Source organism: Penaeus monodon, chromosome 6 (genome assembly GCF_015228065.2).
Source record: "Penaeus monodon isolate SGIC_2016 chromosome 6, NSTDA_Pmon_1, whole genome shotgun sequence".
Taxonomy (NCBI): Eukaryota; Metazoa; Arthropoda; class Malacostraca; order Decapoda; family Penaeidae; genus Penaeus; species Penaeus monodon.
This window is the reverse complement of record NC_051391.1, coordinates 43,905,524-43,925,523: the sequence shown is the minus strand read 5'-3', so window position 1 is coordinate 43,925,523 and position 20,000 is coordinate 43,905,524. Positions and strand designations below refer to the sequence as shown.

The 20,000-nt window shown below is 44.7% G+C and overlaps 1 protein-coding gene across 1 annotated transcript in view; it reads left to right on the top strand.

Moving 5' to 3' along the window:
* The window catches only part of LOC119574504, a 287,095-nt gene that overhangs the window by 116,672 nt on the left and 150,423 nt on the right, over positions 1-20,000 (top strand). The window contains 3 exon segments of the mRNA XM_037921763.1: positions 16,244-16,380; positions 16,686-16,733; positions 17,450-18,553. Of these exon segments, the coding sequence (XP_037777691.1) occupies positions 16,244-16,380; positions 16,686-16,733; positions 17,450-18,553 (1,289 nt within the window).

Sequence of the window (20,000 nt, the reverse complement as noted above, 5' to 3'; positions counted from 1 at the left end):
GGCGGATACCCGAAACCCGAGACTTGAAGCGCAGGGCATTTCAGACTCATGGGGTCTCTTACGTAAAAGCCATGTTGACGCGGCCCCGGGTTATCTCTTGGCCGTGTTGTTGTTGTTATGGTTCCTGTTGTTGTTGTTGTTGCAGTTACAGTTGTTGTTAATATTGTTGTTGCAGTTACAGTTGTTAATATTGTTGTTATTGTTGTTATGCTGGTCGTTGTCGTTATGGTTGAGAGAAAAAAAAAATCACACCGAATAACACACACACTTGCAAGACTGACAGATGTGCGCAAAGTGAGTCACCCGAAGTCAGCAGAAGACGAAGGTTAACAGCAGACAAGATCAGTCGCGCTAATGTCTCGCTGACGTCGCTGGTTTCAGTGCACGAGTAATTCCGTTTGTAATTTCTGTATTTTTTTCCTCGTCTTAAAGTTTATGATTGTTTTCTAGTGTTGTTGACTTGTTGGAGAGAGAGAGATGGGGACACTCCTGCTGCTATCATTGTAAGATAGCAATTAAGAGTCATTAGATAATCATGTTAATACATATTTGGTGCTCATTTGCATTGAGTTTATTCCTGGGCATAACTTCTAAGGCGCCTATCTCTCCCCCCCGCCCCGTCCTCTTTTCTTTCTCTTTCTCTTCCTCCCTCTCCTTCTTCTCTCTCTCTCTCTCTCTCTCTCTTTTTCTCCTCTCTCTCCTTCTCTCTCCTCTCTCTCTCTCCTCTCTCTCTACCCTCTCTCCTCTCCTCTCTCTCCCCTCTCTCTCTCTCTCTCTCCTCCCCCTCTCTCTCTCTCTCTCTCTCTCTCTCTCTCTCTCTCTCTCTCTCTCTCTCTCTCTCTCTCTCTCTCTCTCTCTCTCTCTCTCTCTTTCTCTCTGTCTTTCTCTCCTTACTTCCCTCCTCTCCCTCCTTCCTTTCCTTTCCCTTCGTATCCCCTACCCCCCCCCCCGCAGCCCTCCCCTCCCCGCCGTCGAAGGCACCCTGTGTCTCCGGGAGCCATTGTCACTCTCAGAAGGTCGAGTGTTGTCGACTTTCATTTTCGTGGGCATGACGCTGGCGTTTCGAGGCGTCTGAGTGGAGGGTCGCGGCTCCCCTTCCGTACCCTTGGTCGATCGTTGTCCCGAGGAAGTATTTCTGTGGTGGACTTTGCTTTGTTTTATCTTTTTTTTCTTCTTTTTTTTCTTGGTTTTGTTTGTTTCTTGGTGGTTGCTGTGTGTGTGTGTTTGTGTGTGTGTGTGTGTGTGTTGTGTGTGTGTGTGTGTGCGCGCCCGCGCGCGTGCACGAATAGATGTCTGTATTTGTGGATATGTATTTGTGTGTTGAATATACATTTTGTTCTTCTGTAGATTTTTCTCCTTTATTGTTTATATATTTTGGGTGACGTCCAGCCATATCAGTTGGAGTTCGTGACGAGGAAAATTAACGATGGCTGAGCAGGTGACAAGCCCAGAGTGACAGGAAGGGAGCTCGAAATCGCTGTTGGTCCCGGAGCCGAGCTGAACAACGGTCCTGTCCTTGTGTTGGCCGCTTACTGCGCATGCGCCGTTCGCCCACACGCCCAATTCTCTACCCACACACACGCCCACACACGCACCTTTTACTTTCTGTGGGCGTGCGTGTGCCACTCAAATTGCGTTCCAGCCCATATTTTTTTCCCTCGTAGTATCACCTTTCACACCCCGGTGTGACCTTGCGTTAGCTAGAAGATACGTCTGTTTCCTTTAAATGTTTGAATTCGTTTATGGCAATAAAAAGGAGAGAGAGAGAGAGAGAGAGAGAGAGAGAGAGAGAGAGAGAGAGAGAGAGAGAGAGAGAGAGAGAGAGAGAGAGAGAGAGAGAGAACGAAAAAAGGACAGGTAGATGAAGACGCAGACGAGGGCAAATGAGGGCAGTAAAGGAGGGGGGGGGGTCATGTCAGAACAGCTTAGGGGAAATCATAAAATGGCTGAAAAGGGAGGACGAGCGAAGGGTATCGCACATTCTAGGGCGTGTAGGCGAAGGGCGTGTTGACGTTTTTTTATTTTTTTTTATTTTTTTTTTAGAAGGTATGGTTTGGACTGTATGTAAATAAGCGCGCATGTAAATTAAATGCTTCCTCACGGACACGCACGCGCGCTGGGACACACACACACACACACACACACACACACACACACACACACACACACACACACACACACACACACACACACACACACACACACACACACACACACACACACACACACCACACACACACACACACACACACACACACACACACACGGTTAAATGATGATAATATAAATGAGTATTGCTAATAATGATGATTGAGTATTAATGATAATGATGATAATGATAATAATAACAGTAATAATAATAATAATAATAATAATAATAATAATAATAATGATAATAATAATAATAATAATAATAATGATAATGACGGTAATAGTAATAACGACAATTATAAGAAGAATAAAAACAAGAAGGATTACAACAACAACAACAATAACACCAACAACACTGACAGAAACAACTCCAGCAAAGAAACAACACGAAGAAATAAACCCTCGCAAAAACAAACAAGAACAGAGACCAGGGAGAGAGAACAGAATACAGACGCGGATGAGAGAAGAGGGAGTGGCAAACCCAAGGATATATTTGTTCTGGTACAAATTTATCCCGCCTTGAAGATACCCTTGCAATCTTCGGCTGTTGCATCCACTGTCCAGGTTGTTCTTGCGAGGTATTTGTTTTCGGGGGGGGGGGGAGGAAAGAGAGAGGGAGGGAGAAGGAGAAGGAGACGGAGAGGGAGGGGGAGAAGAAGGAGAAGGAGAAGAAGAACGATAAGAGAGAGAAGAGAGAAAGAGAGAGAGAGAGAGGGAGAGAGAGAGAGAGAGAGATGCTTATTCCCGTGGTCTGCGTGTTACCTTTTGAGAATGTGACAAAATGTGGACACAGGAAAGGGTTCCGATGCTATCTGCGTCTTACATGGAAGGTTGCTTATCTTTTATTTACGTTTAAAACCTCGTTTTTGTGAGGTTTGTGAGCCTTCCTCTCTCTCTCTCTCTCTCTCTCTTCTCTCTCTCTCTCTCTCTTTCTCCTCTCTCTCTTTTCTCTCTCCTCTCCCTCTCTCCTCTCTCCTCTCTTCTCTCTCTCATCTCTCTCCCTTCTCTTCTCTCCTCTCCTCTTCTCTCTCTCCTCTCTCTTCTCCTCTCTCCTCTCTCTCTCTCTCTCTTTCTCTCTCTCTTCTCTCTCTCTCTTTCTCTTTCTCCTTCTTCTTCTTCTCCTTCTCCTTCTCCCTCTTTTGACAACAAATCTTCACCAGGAAATAAACAGGTCTGCGCAGTTTCAGCCTCCACTGCCCCCCTCCTTCTTACTCTCCATCACCCCTCCCATCCCTACCCCCCAAACCACGATCCTTTCCTAAACACACACACCCACACACACACACACACACACACACACACACACACACACACACACACACACACACACACACACACACACACACACACACACACACACACACACACACACACACACACAAACACATACTCGCAAACCTTTCTACCCAAGCCTGTATACAGTATACTGTATCTGCTCTCGGCTGTGTGTCATAAGACTTCGTATGTCTTCATAATTATCGTTCGTTCGCCTCGTCCACGACTGTTAAATCGTTATTCTGAGAAAATGTTTGTCATTGTTTTATTTGTGTATTTGACATGTATGTCAGAGGGAGGCTTATTCGCGCACCAAACCAGTCTTCGAAAGTCCGTTAAAGTTAGCGAACTGTGATGACCATGAGAGATTGATAGATAATTAGATAGATATAGATAGATAGATAGATAGATATAGATAGATAAATAGATAGATAGTCAGATAGGTAGATAAGTACATAGACGGATTGATGTAGATATAGATAGATAAATAGAAATAGATATAGATATGTAGATAGATAGAACCGATAGAGTGATAGATTGATAGGCAGATGAGTGTGTGTGTGTGTGTGTGTGTGTGTGTGTGTGTGTGTGTGTGTGTGTGTGTGTGTGTGTGTGTGTGTGTGTGTGTGACGTGTTTGTTATTCATATTAATGTTCCTTTTGTTTCTTCTATTATTATTATACTATTATCATTATCATTTTTGTTTTCAATGTAGTTATTATTACTCATGTTAAGATCTTTGATGTAGATATTATCACAATTAAGCGTATTCCTCTTTGCTTACATGATCATAATAAAAATCAATGAGAAAATTTCAAGTGAGATTGCATTGCAACAATAGTAGACGATTTTTATGCACGAAAAAAGTTTTACTTCTTTCAACATACCGATATATTTGATATTAAGGAAGTTTCGTTAATAAAGATTTAAAGCCATGTTATCCTTGTTATCATGGTTTTGTTCATTACGAAGACTGGATAAAAAAAAAAAAAAAACTTTCTCTACGTCTGAAAAGTACATATATTTTCATATCAGTGGACGTGTTACGCGTCTTTTCCGACCCGCCTGTCTTTTTTTGTTTTTTTATTTCGTAAAGTGTAATTTTATTGTCTTGTGACTTTGCTTTCGTTTGGGTTTTCTTTTGTCTCTTTCCCGTGCATTTTTTTTTTTTTTTTTTTTTTTGGGGGGGAGGGGTCCGATCTTTGGGAAGACAATGGAGGTTTCTTGTGACAGGTAGGTTGGAGGGAAGGGAGGGGGGGGTAAGGGAGGGGGGGCGGTAAGGGATGGTGTTAGGAGAGGGGGGGGCGCGGTAAGGGATGGTGTTAGGAGAGGGGGGGGGCAGGGGTTGTGCGCTCCCGTTCCCAGTGATATTGCTATTAATTACGTTCATTGCAAGGAAGTCATGCCTGTGTGGGGAGGGGAAGGGGGAGGGGGGTAGTAATTATCGTGCATTAGGCAATCTTTCCTTTCCTATGCATTTCCCCCTCCCTTTCCCTCGTTCCCTTCCCTCCCTTCTCTTCTCTCCCTCCCTTCCTTCCCTTCCGTCCTTCCTCCTCTCTTTCTCCCTTCCCTTCCCCCTTCTCCTCTCCCTCCCCTCTTCTCCTCTCCCCCCTTCCCTCCCTTCCCCATCCCTTCCCCTCCCTCCCTCCCTCCCTCCCTCTCGTCCCCTTCTTTCTCCCTGTTTCCCTTTCGAACCATCCTTTCTCTTCCCCCCCCCTCCTATTCTTTCACCCCCCTCCCCCCTTCCCCCTCTTGTTCTACCCCCTTTTTTTCTTTCATCCCCCCGTCCCTCCTCCCCCTCTTGTTCTTTCACCCTCCCCCCACTTCCTCTTCTTCCTCTTGTTCTTTCACCCCCCTCTCCCCTCCTCTCTTTCACCCCCTCCCCCTCTTGTTCATTCACCCCCCTTCCCCTCTTTCGTCTACCCCCCCCCCCCCCTGGAGGCGATGTCGGGTTCTTGCTCTTTCCTTCGCTTTCTCTCGCTCTCTTTCTCTCTCCGTCTGTCTGGCTCTCTCTTTCTCCGCGTGTCTTGTTCTCCGTATATTAGGTTTGATTATTTGCCTTCTTTGTGTTTCTTCTTTATTCGGTCTGTATTTTTTTCTGATTTTGTTTTCATTAGTTCTCTCTGTCTCTCTCTCTGTCTCTTTATCTCCCTGTCTGTCTGTCTGCCCCCCCCCTCTCTCTCCTCTCTCTCTCTCTCTCTCTCTCTCTCTCCTCTCTCTCTCTCTCTCACTCTCTCTCTCTCCTCTCTCTCTCCTCTCTCTCTCCTCTCTCTCTCTCTCTCTCTCTCTCTCTCTCTCTCTTCCTCTCCCATCCTCCTTCCCTCCTTACTTCTTTCCCTCCCTCCCTCCCTTCCCCCACTCTCCTTACCCCCCCCCTCCCCTTGCTTCTCCTCCATCTATTTTTTTCCTCTTTTCTCATAATTTCATTTCCATACTTTCTCTTAAACCAGTTACTGCCCCCTCCATAATTTCATTTCCATACTTTCTCTTAAACCTCCCCATCACCCCCACCCCAATAGGCTCCCTGCCCACTAGTACCCCTCCCCCCCAATTCATGCCTCAGTGGCCCACGGCCGAATGATATGCAATTGCAATGCACGAGATTATGCAGGTAGATAAAGAGGGTGATTTATATGAGAGAAGTGAGACATGATGGACAGAACATAGCGGTGCGCCTCCCCCTCTCCTCTCTCTCTCATCCTCTGCCCTGCTATATATATAAATTCAAATATAGAATTATATAAGTATATAATATATATATATAGAGAGAGAGAGAGAGAGAGAGAGAGAGAGAGAGAGTGAGAGTGCGCACCGTCTACTGTTTCTGTCCAGAGAGTTAAATGTTATTGTTATCATTAGTTTGGTTATCAGCGGTGTTATCATTTTCATAATTATCCTTTTTTTTTTTTCATTACTGTTGTTATCGTCATTTTTATGAACAGAATTATTGTTATCATCTTTATCATTATTACTATTAATTTTATTATTAGAATTTGTTGTAAAATTAGTAGTAATAATATCATTATGATAATTTTATGATTTATGTAATCATCACAGTTATTACGCACGCACGCACGCACGCACACGCACGCAATAAAGCATCCTCTCCCTTAATGGTTCCTCTCCTGCATCATCCGGGCTCCGGGTGATGCTGGGAGCGGGTATTTCGTGTCTTTGTTTTGGTGCTTTGCTCTGTGTTTGTTTGTTTGTTTGGCTTGGTTGCGAATTCTGCGTCGTGAGGGTCTGCTTTAGTTTTTAAGGGGGAGAGGGGGGAAGAATATATATATATATATATATATATATATATATATATTATATATAATATATATATAATATATTATATATATATATATTATTATATATACATTATATATTATATAGTATATAATGTGTGTATGTATTATATACATGTATATATTATATGTATATAGCGTTTTATATATATATATATATATTATATATATATATATATATATATATATATATATAGTGGTGTGGTGTGTTGGTGGTGTGTGTGGTGTGTGTGTGTGTGTGTGTGTATATGTATATATATATGTATATATTTATGTATATATATGTATATAAGAGAAAAGGCGGAATAGGAGAGGCATTAGAAGGAGGAATGAAAAGAGGAGGGGAAAGAAAGAGAGAATGAGATAGAAAAAGGGAGGGAGAGGGAGAGAAAGAGAGGAAGGAGAAGGAATTGATTCAGAAAGGAAGACAGGAAGAGAAAGAGGAAGAGAGGGAGACAGGGAGAGCGAGGAAGAGAGGCATAGAAAAAGAAAGAGAAGTATTTTTTTTTTTTGCCATGAAAACAACATTAACATAAACCAAAAAGAAAATGGAAAACGAGGAAAAATACATTTAAAACTACAGCTGAAGGAAAGGGCAAAACAACAGGGTGTGAAACCAGGCGTGGGCAGACGCTGTCTCCAAAAGGGTAGGGAAAGGGTGAGGGGGGGGAGGGTGAGGGCGGAAGGGTGAAAGGGTTCGGGCAGGCGGAGAGGGGAGTGGGGATGGGGGTAGGGATAGGGGTAAGGGCAGGGGAAGAAACTGTCCAGACGGTCGCCACCCTAACATTGACCCAGTACCCTCTCTTCTCCTCCTCCCTTCCTCCCTTCCTCCCTTCACTCCGGACCCCTCCCCCCCCTTCCCTATCCTCGACGCCCACCTTTGCCGCATGTAAACAACTACCCTCCCACCCCCCTACCCCTTCACCCCTTCCCCAGCCCCGCACCAAACACTCCGTTTTCTGTTCATCAAAACATATGCTTTTCATTTTGTGTTTGCTGACAGGACCTCTCGGTTTTTTGACAGTTGAAAAGAAAGATGTTGAATTCCTTCTATTTCTCTGCTTCTCATTTTGGCAGGAGGTCACAATAGAGGAAGAGAAAGGAAAGAGAAATGTGTCTGTGTGTGTATGGAGGAGGGTTTGCAGATGGAACGTGATCTGTGAAATAAAATGTAATGTGATGTAGGGAGAGTGAGAGTGAGAGTGAGAGTGAGAGTGAGTGAGTGAGAGTGAGAGTGAGAGAGAGTGAAGAGTGAGAGTGAGAGAGAGGAGAGAGAGAGAGAGAGAGAGAGAGAGAGAGAGAGAGAGAGTAGAGAGAGAGAGAGAGAGAGAGAGAGAGAGAGAGAGAGAGAGAGAGAGAGAGAGAGAGAGAGAGAGAGAGCGCCACCGACAGACAGAGGAACAGAGACAGAGCCTGGCACACGGGGAAGGCGAGATACAAGGAAAAGGAAAGCACAGTCAAGTCGTATAAATAAACACAGAGACGATCACCTCGGGAAAGTCGTTCCATAGCGGCTGCGGATCTCCCTGGCACCGGCTTGGCATCGGCACCCGGTAACCTTGGCCGTGTGAAGCAACGCTCGGCGGGGGCCACGAGGGTGAAGGTGCCTCTTACTGCACTGTTTGCTTAACCTCGTTGATACTGCGTGACATCTGACACGTTTTTCACCCATTTTGCTTACGTGGTTTTCTTGTAGGCTTGTACATTTTTCTTTTTTATTTTGTCTTTTCTTTTTCCTGTCATCATCTCCTGTACTATATCTCGCGCTCTTACATATTTCCATTTTCTCTGATTCAGTTTAGACATCGACCAAAAACGAAGACAGTAAATTAACATAAATAAACACAAGGGACATAGAAAACGGAAAGAGCTAAAGGGTGAATTACTAACAGGAAAAAAAAACCCAGATCTTTCGCGAAACGACAAAACTGGACAGAAAGCCAATGTTTATTTACCCGCTGTTCACGTCAAGCCAAGCCAAACCCAGGCTCAAATTAGAGCTCTCAAAAGCCCAGGTGGCCACAGCACGAAGCCACCTGTCCATCTCTCATGGCCAGCTGGACCTCCACTTTCGGTTTCCTGGTTTGTTTACTTGCTGAATTTACATTTAGATTCACCCAAAAAAAGAATGACGAATAAGCAACTTTACCTGAACTGAAATAATGACCAATTGATCTCCAAACATTTGTCCAGACATACGTTAAAGATAGCACTGTCTTGCCTGCTTCGTTTGGCTAGCTCATCTAGGGCATTAAGAATCCTCTCATATCTCTTACTAACCATATAAAAAATAGGGTCACAGTGTCTATTATAAAGTTAATGTGATCATCAGGTGATCGATAGGCGCGTGAGGGAACTGCTTCATTTGCTGCTTCTTTTATGGGTCTGTTTATATAAAAGAGAAAAAAGATGAAGATGAAGGAGAGGGAGGGAGAGAGGAGAAAAAGGGAGGGAGGATGGAGAGGGAGAAAGAGAAGGAGGAGAGAAAGAAAGGGAGAAGAGAAAGAGAGAGAGAGAAGGAGTGGGGTAGGGATAGGGAGAGAGAAAGAGATGGTAATGGGAGAAATCATGTCATGTGGTGTGGATGGTAATTGGCTGATAGATGATTGATGGATTGATTCGTGATTGTGGTAAGTCCTCGGCACAAGAGAGAGGAAATGAAGATTTTGGACTCTCTCTCTCTCTCTCTCTCTCTCTCTCTCTCTCTCTCTCTCTCTCTCTCTCTCTCTCTCTCTCTCTCTCTCTCTCTCTCTCTGCACATTGTGATATCTGCCCCTTTCTGTACTAAAGAAGACATTAACGCTAATTTATCTCACTCTGACTAGACCAAAGATAAAAGCCGAGGAAGGATTAACATTGGGCAGGAGGGAGAGGAGGAGAGAGGGAGAGGGGGATAGCGAGGCAGTGGGGGGCAGAGGGGCATAGGGGCATAGGGACAGAGAGGCAGAGGGGGACAGAGGGAGAGGGAGAGGGAGAGGTTAATTTTTTTTTTAAGGATTGGTTTAATTCCGAGATCGCTACCGCTGCACCACACAGCACTGAGGGAGAGGGAGAGGGAGAGGGAAGGAGGGGGATGGAGAGGGAGAGGGAGAGGGAGAGGAGAGAGGAGAGGGAGAGGGAGAGAGAGAGGGGAGAGGAGAGATGAGAGAGGAGGGAGAGAGAGAGGAGGGAGAGAGAGGGAGAGGAGGGGAGAGAGAGAGGGAGAGAGAGGGCGAGAGAGAGAGAGGGGCGAGAGAGAGGGGAGAGAGGGAGAAAGAGAGAGAGAGAGAGAGAGAGAGAGAGAGAGAGTTTATGTATGCTTATAAATTCGAGAAGAAGAGGAAGACAAAAATGATAGAAAGATAAATCGACATACAGAAAGAGATTGTCAGGAATGAATGAGGGAAGATGGAAGAGAAAAAGAAGAGGAGGAAGAAGAGGTCATAACAGGGGCAAAGAAGACGAACGAGGAGGAGGAGGAGAGAGAAGAAAAAAAAGGGAAGTAAGGAAGATAATATTAGCGACGAAGACGAACGAGAAGGAAGAAAGAGAGAGAAACAAGGAGAGAGAGAGAGAGAGAGAGAGAGAGAGAAAGGGCGAGAATTTCGAATTGCCTTTCAGAAGCGCAGTGCAATCACCACCCCCTACCCCCCCCTACCCCTCACCCACGAAAGAAGTTGCCAGTGGTGTTTATTACGTAATGAGTATGTGTCTTAAGCCGGGGAAATGTTTGTGCCATGACTGTCGACTATGCCAGGTGTCAGTGTCATGTATTTCTGTTTTCTTCCGATGCCTCGTGGCAGCGTTGGCATTCCGGTGCTGATTGTTCCAGATGGCAGGCTCTGCGTAAAAGTAATCTGAATATATAGGTTTTTCCTTGTACAGATGGGAAAAGGCCGGACGCGTGCGGGTATACACACGTATGTACGCACGGAGCCGCACGCACACACGTACACACGTTCAAGCACATATTATTCTCTCTCTCTCTCTCTCTCTCTCTCTCTCTCTCTCTCTCTCTCTCTCTCTCTCTCTCTCTCTCTCTCTCTCTCTCTCTCTCTCTCTCTCCACCTCTCTCTCCACCTCTCACCCTCCTTCTTACTCCCTCCCTCCCTCCCTCCTCCACCCATTCATTCAAGTAAATAAAAAATCGTAAATCAAACTAGCCTTAAAACCTGAGGATAATTGATCGTTTTCCCCTCATAAAACCCCCCCATAAGGCGCGTGCCCTCATTTTCTTAGGGTCTTCGCTTCGTTGAATTATCGTGGATTTGCGGGCACGGGTGGAGGACATCTAAACTATAAAACGAAGATAGGTTTTCCTTACAGCTGGTTCGGTGTCTGTGCGTAGTTTTTAGAGGGAGGGGGAGAGGGAGGGAATATGATAGGGAGGGAAGAAGGGAGAGAGGGAGGAAGAGAGGGAGAGGGAGGGAAAGGGAAAGGGAGAGGAGGGAGGGAGAGTGGGAGAGGTAGAGGAGGGAGGGAGAGAGGGAGAGGCAGAGGAAGGTGGGAAAGGTAGAGGAAGAGGAGGGAGAGGGAGAGGAAGAGGAGGGAAGGGGAGAAGGAAGAGAAGGGAAAGGGAGAGGAAGAGGAAGAGGAGGAGGAGGAGGAGGGAGAGGGAGAGGGAGAGGGAGAGGGAGAGGGAGAGGAAGAGGAAGAGGAAGAGAGAAAGAGGAAGAGGTATAGGAAGAGTGTAGAGATTCTGAGATTTGTAGACGACGAGAGAGAGAGAGAGGAGATAGAGAGGAGAGAGAGAGAGAGAGGAAGATCGCTTTGTAGTCATACTTTATTGTTTGGATTTCTGTATTTTTATTACCAAAGTGTTGGATGTGCTTATATTGAGCCTAATCGCTAGTGTTATATTATTTCCCATTTCTGTTTATTTTTCGTCATTCCTCTCTTATTGCTTTATTCCTATTGCGTTCTTTATCTTCGTTGTTCGTGTTTATCCACGAAAATCAGCCAAAAACGATAGAAAACCGTTGACTGCGATTCGTCTGTATTTTACATGTTCAGTCCACTGTTACCAACCCTTACGATAAAAAATTATATAATTTTCGAACTCATTATTAGTATTTTTCCCCCTTCGCGTATTAATGTTAGTATTTCTACTGTATTTACAATACTATTGAGTTAGTATGTTGTTTATGGCTGGCAATACTGTACCGTAGGATATTTTGTGCTACATATGTTGGCAATACCGTTTTCAATGGTATGCAATGATGTATGGTTGCATTTTTGTCACTATTAAACCATGGTAATGAATCTGTTTAATCGCCCTCACCGTGGTTATGAGACGTCATCCCGTGAATATACCCGAGACCCACGCCAGTCGAGGCCAAGATGAACAAAATGACCAGGTTTCTTATTTTTATTATATGTACAGTATATTTATATTTTTTTTTTATTATTCATGGGTATACACTTATCTTTGTCTGTCATTTTTTTTTTTTTTCATGTTTTATTTGTGAATCTGATTTATTTGTTGTTTGTTTGTTTGTTTAAGTGTGTATCTGGTCAGGTGAGAGGAAGATGACAATGAAAATCAATAATGTGATATTAAGATTTATCACGTTTAAGATTTTTTTTTTAGCTCGCGTAGAAAAAAACATATGAGGAAAAATATTTCTTCAACATCACCTTTTTTTTCTCTCTCTCTCTCTCCATCAGCCAGCAACAAGATTTAGTAAGCATGAAGTACAGTGTAAATTGCGTAATGTAATGAAGAAGTATTGAAAATCCTTTTGAGGGGGGGAAGGGGGTGGAGGGAGAAGGGGGGAGGGGAGCGTCATGCTTTGTCGGTTATGTTTATATTTGTGGGCGGGGGGAGGGGGAGGGGGATGAGGGTGTGGGTGTGTGTGATAAATAAATAAATGTGTGTATATATAGATATACACACTATACCATATATATATATATATATATATATATATATATATATATATATATATATATATATATATATATATATATATATATATATATATATATATATATATGGTATAGTGTATATTTCATTTGCTGGTACAAGTATAAGTGGGCGAGGTTATGTATATATATATTTTTTTTTTTTTGGGGGGAGGGGGGTAGGTTGGAATGTGTTGAATGGGGGGATATTGTTTTTTTTTATTATTTTTTCATGTTTTGTTGTAAATTTATGGACGTTATCGATTCATTTATGAGTTGCGTTGGTTTAGAGAACATCATGAATAAGATATCTTTCATGCAAGTAAAGAGGCAGACAAACCCCCTCATTCATAAAAATTATATGGTGACAAAGAAGATATAAATCACAAAAGATAAAATGCCAAGGATTGTAATAATGATAATGTCAACAACAAAACAAAATAACAGCAGTAATAATAATAATAATAATAATAATAATAATGATAATAATAATAACAACAATAATAAAGATGATGATAATGATAATAATAATAGTAATAATAATAATAATAATAATAATAATAATAATAATAGTAATGATAGCAACAACAACAATAATGATAATAATAACGGCAACAACAAAACAACAGCAATAATAATAGTAATAACAACATCAACAACGGTATAGGGTAAAAAATTATAACAGAATTCTGCTAATGATAATCTGTACTACACGCAACCTACAACCGCGCGAGAGCGGCGTGCTGACCCATTAATGTGTCGGATGGACAGATGCGATTTGTATTCTTGCTGTTCCTCGAGCGTCCAACGGGAAACCGCTAATTGGGTGAAGCTTGGAGGAGATATATCAGGGGGAGGGAAGCTGGGTTTCGTTGAAGGCAGGTTGTTACTGTGTGTGTCTGTGCTTGTTCTTCTTTTGGCGGTTCTGTTTGGCTGCGTCTGTCTGATTGTGTCTGTATGTTTCTATTTCGTTTAGTTTCTCTCTGTTTTTTTTTTATCTCTCTCTTATCTTCTCCTCTCTTTTCCTCTCTTTCTCTCTCTCTCTCTCTCTCTCTCTCTCTCTCTCTCTCTCTCGCTCTCGCTCTCGCTCTCTCTCAAATTCCTGTCTGTCTATCCATCTTTTCAATCCCTTTAATTCTTCCAAACGCTCTGACACACTGAATGTCAAATACATGATGTAAAAGCCCAGTAGGTCAGAAGCGTCACAAGAAGTTGCTTGCTCTCTCTGCCTGCATGCCGTTCCCCGTTGCCTGCTCTCGGCATCGCGAAAAGACATAAGGAGATACATTCTGATACCTCCTCGATAGTTTAGATAAAACGATAATGGTAATAATAAAACTGATAAAGTCACTCATGATAAGTACCCCCTTGGCATTGGAGTTTCCTCGACCGCGACCCGTGCAAGGCGAGCGAGGTGGCCTGGCTGCTGACATGCACGTGTTACCGATCAACTTATTTTTCCCCCAATTATGGTCCTGCTGCATGGCTTGTGATCTGGCTACGTATCTGCAGCGGGCAGGGGAGTGTCGAGGGTCCTAATTGCTGTCTGTATGCTTTGAAGACTGTGTTGGGGCCAGAAGAGAGGGAGGTTGAGAGGGAGGAGGGAGGAGGAGAGGTGGGAGAGGGGGAGAGGAGATGGGTGGAGGATAGGGGAGGGGTGATGAGAGCGAGAGGAGAAAAAGAGGAGCAAGGAAATGAGAGAGAGAGAGAGAGAGAGAGAGAGAGAGAGAGAGAGAGAGAGAGAGAGAGAGAAAGAGAGAGAGAGAGAGCGAGAGAGGGAGACAAGAGAAGGAGAAGAAGCGAGAGCGAGCACCAAAGACTGGTGACCCCCACAGCCTCACCCACTCGCCGGGGAATGACGCATCTCCCACCTCACCTGTTGTCCTCGAGTGTCCAAAAACGCTTGCCCCGCCGCGCTCTCCCGCTTCAAGGCGCTCACGGACACTCGCTCGCTTTTCCTCCTCACTTCGCGTCGAGGAAATGTCTCACCTACTAGCGATTTGCGAAAAGCTTGGCGGGACTTTATTCTGGACGCACGGAGAGGGATTTTGTGAGAATACCTTAGTAAATTTCTTCTCCTTTTTATATATATATCGTATCCTGCCTTTTGTGCTTGTATGTTCATTATCCCTTCGTTTTCGACTGATCTTCCCTCAATCATTTTCGGCTCACTAACCTCGCTCCCAGACACGCCCTCTCGTTAAGCCCATATTCGCGTGGTTGTGAATGATATTTTGAATTTGATTTCGTTGTATGTATCTTCTTTGTCGTCTGTGTGTTTTCCTCTTTTCTTTTTTTTGCTTATTCTTCTTTCTTCCTTTCTGTTTTTTGTTCTTTTTTCTCTCTATTTCTTCGTTCTTCTTCCTTTCTTCTCTTTGTTTCTTCATTTTTCTTCCTTCCTTCTTCCTTTCTTCTCTTTGTTTCTTTATTTTTCTTCCTTCCTTCTTCCTTCTCTCTGTTTCTCCTTTCTTCTTATCTGTGCCCAACTTATTCGCCTTGATCAATCATCTGTGTTTAATGTTTATTCGTTCTATTTCCTTAATTGGTTGTTTGATCCTTTTCTACCATTCGTTCTCCTCTCCTCCTCCTCTTTCCCCTCCCTCTCCCTTCGTTCTCGTCCTTTTTCTCCTCATCTCTCTTCCTCATTTTTTAAATTCTTTCTTTCTTTAGCCTTTCCTTCTTTTTTTCTCTCTATCCCTCAGTTTCTCCCTCCACCTTCCTCTTCCTTGTCCCTTCGTCTGCGTCCTCCTGATTCTCTTCCTCCCGTCTCCTTTTCCTTCTTCGTGTTCTTGGGCTTGTCCTCTTGTTCTTGCTATTTTTTCTCCTTTTCAGTCTTTCTTCTTCTTCTTCTTCTTCTTCTTCTTCTTCATCATCATCTTTTTCTTCTTCTTCTTCCTCTTCCTCTTCCTCTTCCTCTTCCTCCTCCTCTTCCTCTTCCTCTTCCTCCTCCTCCTCCTCCTCCTCCTCCTCCTCCTCCTCCTCCTCCTCCTCCTCCGCCTTTCTCCTCCTCCTCCTCCTCCTCCTCCTCCTCCTCCTCCTCCTCCTCCTCCTCCTCCTCTTCTGCCCGTCTTCCTCCTCCTCCTCCTCCCGTCCCTCACCTCCTCCTCCCGTCCTCCTCTTCCCTCACCACCGTCTCTTCTTCTATCCTCTCCTCCCCACTCCCCTCTTCCTTTTCTCCCAGGCCTCGCTCCCTTCGTTGTTTTTACCTCTCGCCCCGCCGTGATGACATGTTTTTCTGATGTTCCAACGTCCGGTGTACCACATCCTTAGTTACGTCCTGCAACTTCGAAATCGTTTGGGATTCTTGATCATTTTGTAGTGTATTTTATATCCCCAGATTATAATGCTCGTGTTTTTTTTTTTTCTTTCTTTTTTGTATCCTGCAAATAATTGGGTGTCTGAAGTGGTTGAGATTTATTGATAATTGTAAATAAGAAAAAAAAGTTTGATTATCTTAGTCTCCCCTTTAAAATTGACAACGAAAACCAAAAGATAGAAAATGGAATATTTTTAGGGATGACTTCTACAAACCGAAATATTTGTCAACTATCTTTATAAACCTCCTACCCTCTTGATATTTTTTTCACATCTCTGGAAGGCAATCTACTTCAACCCAATTAAATTTTCTGTTTACTTTGCAGAGACATTCAGCTGGCCACCGGCGAGTGGATGAACGAATTCGTGCGTAGACCGAGTCGCCGAAGAGAAAGCAAGGTTTATGTGCCTCCAGCAGATGTTGTCAAGCGATCCCTCATCAAGAGGTCATGGACTATCTCAAGTGAGTGATTGACAGGTGGTCATCCTGCTAGTTTCCATTCGCATTGTGGAGTAAGATGTGTCTGGAGAAAAGACATTTTATTTCGAAGTCAGGAGGTATAGATATCAGATGTGAAAAAAAATTAAGAAAAGATAAACTAAAATGTATTTCGTTGTTAATCTAAATAGACTTTGGAAAATATGCTTTGATCGTGAATAATTTTTACTGTTAATTTTCATTTTGTGAAAGTCAGAATCTGAAGAGTGCGTAGACATTTAGACCAATTTCGTTGAGTTTACCATCTTATGGAATCCGTTTTCTTAAAGGGACTGACTTACGAGAAGACGGGACGAGGGATCTTAAGCGATTGCCATGTAAGACCAAAGTATTTTCTTGGAACCGCTTTGATGAGTGATTTTTCTGTTGGTTTTGATGCAGGTTTACGCTTGTTTTACTGATTGATAAATATGCAGTCGATGTTTATTTCTGTTTAGGGGATTGTGGAAACCACCAACATGAAAATGCATGATTTATGACATGCAAAGCAACAGTTCTGATGGTGGTGTGTTGTCTGTTAGTTATGCTTTTTGTATTTGTGTTTGCGTTTCGTTTGTGTTGTTATTAACTTTAGCTGTGCTGTGTGTCTTCGTGCTATTGTTACTTTTTGTCTTGATTATTTAGAATGAGTAAAATAGGCTAATTGATGTATTGATTAATTGGAATGCCATCAGTGTGCATCGCCTTTACATAAGATAGCAGTTGATGTGGCATGAAATTATACTGTGTGTATATATCAGAGTTATTCATGGACATGCTGCACTCTGCATGCATGCAATCGTGATTGGAAGATTAATTAGTAGGTATATTTTAACAATATTTTATACTGATTATTAGATACCTAGAACATTCGTTGTAATGCTTGAGTGAAATATAAATGAAATGAAGGGTGAAAATGTAGAAAATTATTAAATACGTGAAGATAAAGGCAGGTACAGTTTAGTTCTGGAAGCGATGCTTTGTTGTTTTTTAATGGGAGTATGATGTCATCCTGCAGAAGAGTGCCTTGACCTAACCGCGCCGTTCCTTTCAGGTCCTCCCACTGGAGATCGCACTTCTCCTGAACTCCGGGCACACAGCGGCCGTCCCGTGCCCACGCCCCGCAAGGCACCCCGCGGCCACTACCTCCCTGCCGACGAGAACGAGCCTCCGTGGGACGCCCCGCAGTACCCTCCTCGGGCAGCGCCGCCCAGGCGCTATAGCATGAGCAGCTTTGACGGCGTGCCCCCCTCCTCGCGCCACCTGAAGGGCCCCGCTCCCGCCCCCCCGCGCTCCCACTACCACGACGCACGGGAGCCCAGTCCCCACAGCCCCTTCGGTCACCACAGCCCCCTGGGCCACCACAGTCCTCAGAGGTACTCCTCGCCCGAGTCCCCGCCGGTGCCGCAGCGTCGCCGGGTGCTCCCCGACCTCCCCCCCCACCCAGGCCCGGGGCCCCTCGGCCACCCGGAGCGGCCGTCCACGCTTCCACGCAAGCTGCGGGAGCCCAGGCACAGCAGCCGCCAGTCCCCGCCCACGCAGCACGACCCCAACCGATTCCACTCCATGCCCCGCACCAGGACGCGGTCCCCGAGTGGGCAGGGGCGCGGGCGCTCCGAGCCCGCCCACCGGCCGCAGTCCCCCGTGCTGCCGCTCCGAGAGAATCCAGCCCTCGGCGGGTACATCAGCTCGGGCCCGGTCACCAGCACGCCCATCATGCACGACCCGGGGCTCGTGCAGCACAGACTTGGCACCCGCGAGGCGCCCCCCACGCCCGCCCCGAGAGATCTCTCACGCCCTCCCGCCCCCGGCCGCCCGCCCGAGCAAGGGACGCCCAACTCTTCCCTGCGTCGCCACCCGCACATGACGTCCGGCGGGCCGCGGCTCGCCCGCAGCGACGCCGACATCGGAAGTCTAGGGCGCCTGAACCGCTGCGACGTCGAGGGTGTGAGCTTGAATCGCAGTCGGACCGAGGTGGACGCCACGCCCATCATCAATAACCGCATCCCAGCGTCACGGGCGGACTCGGGAGTGAGCGGTTCCTCGAGGGGCGGGACGTCCGACAACAGCGACTACGACATGGACCCGGGCAATCCTTTCAGGAAGATGCCCGGGCCGCGCGGGCGCTCGGGAGGCAACCCGACCACAGTCACCTCAGGTAAGTGCGGCTCCTCGCCCTGCCTCGTTTCTTCTCGTAATCAGTGCCTCGTCGCGTAAGCAGGCGTTTCCCAGAAACAACGCAGGCGCTCTTTAAAGCCTCTGAAAGTACTTACAACCAAGCGAGAGATGACCCTAAGAGACAGTACGAAACGATCGATATATGTACCATATATATGTACCAGCAAGCGAAGCATAATGTTTACTCTGAACATATATTTAGCATAGAAACAATGAAGCTGAAGTCACCCTAATCTGTGAAAAACCTGGCTGCATGTTTGTTAGGCAACATCGCAGAAATGCATGATCCATTTTTTCTTGTTTGCAAGCACAATGCGTGAAGTCTTGAACTAAAAGAAGGCAACGTAGCTATACATCATTAGCAACCAAATTTTTCACCGGGGTAACCTATTAAGCGCCCATTTCTCTTTTTAACAGAACATCTGATAATTATTTTTGCTATTATATTTTTTGGTGGTGACAATGGGGATGACTTAACGGCACAGAAATACCTCAACAAGTGTGATTAAATGGGAAAACACATGAGAGCGAAATAATTATCTTTCACCATGACAGAAAACTTCCATTAGGTTAAAGCCCTCTTTCGTCTTCGTGATGGGTAACTAAGAAGAAAACCAAGGAATGTTAATTCACCACTGCCTTTATATAAGGACATGCTGGTGTTTCTCTATCTATTTCGAGGTCACAAAGTAATAAGGACATGCTGGTGTTTCTCTATCTATTTCCCACGATTCCTGGCCAAGCAAGAATTCTCCATTTTGATTTCAAATTTCTTTCGTATGAAGTATATTTTCTTCCGGTTGAGAATCATTGCTGTAAAGTACATGTAATTAGATTCTTCATCTGACGTTCACATTTGCGTAATTCAGTAGTTTTTTGCATCTTGAACTATCCGAAGCTTATTAGCGAGTCAATGTACCGACCACTTTAGGTCTGTTCCCAGTTATTTACAATCGTGGATTGAATCCTCTCTCTCTCTCTCTCTCTCTCTCTCTCTCTCTCTCTCTCTCTCTCTCTCTCTCTCCTCTCTCTCCTCTCTCCTCTCTCTCTCTCTCTCTCTCTCTCTCTCTTTTCTTCTCTCTCTTCTTCTCTTTCTTTCTCTTTCTCTCTCCTCTCATCTCTCCACACTCTCTCTCTTTCTCTCTCTCTTCGTCTCTCTTTCTCTCTCTCGTCTCTCTCTCTCTCGTCTCTCCTCTCTCCATCTCCTCTCTCTCTCTCTCCTCTCTCCCCTCCCCTCTCTCTCTCCTCTCATCTCTCCCCCTTCTCTCTCTCTCTCTCTCTCTCTCTCATTGTTTTTTCCTTCCCCCTATTTTGTAATTGGATTAAATGCCCAATTACCCTCCCGTAATAGGTCTTCTGGCAATTAAAGGTGTTGCATTGATGAGATAATACCGTGATCGATGTAATTTGTTTATTTGTTCGTTATT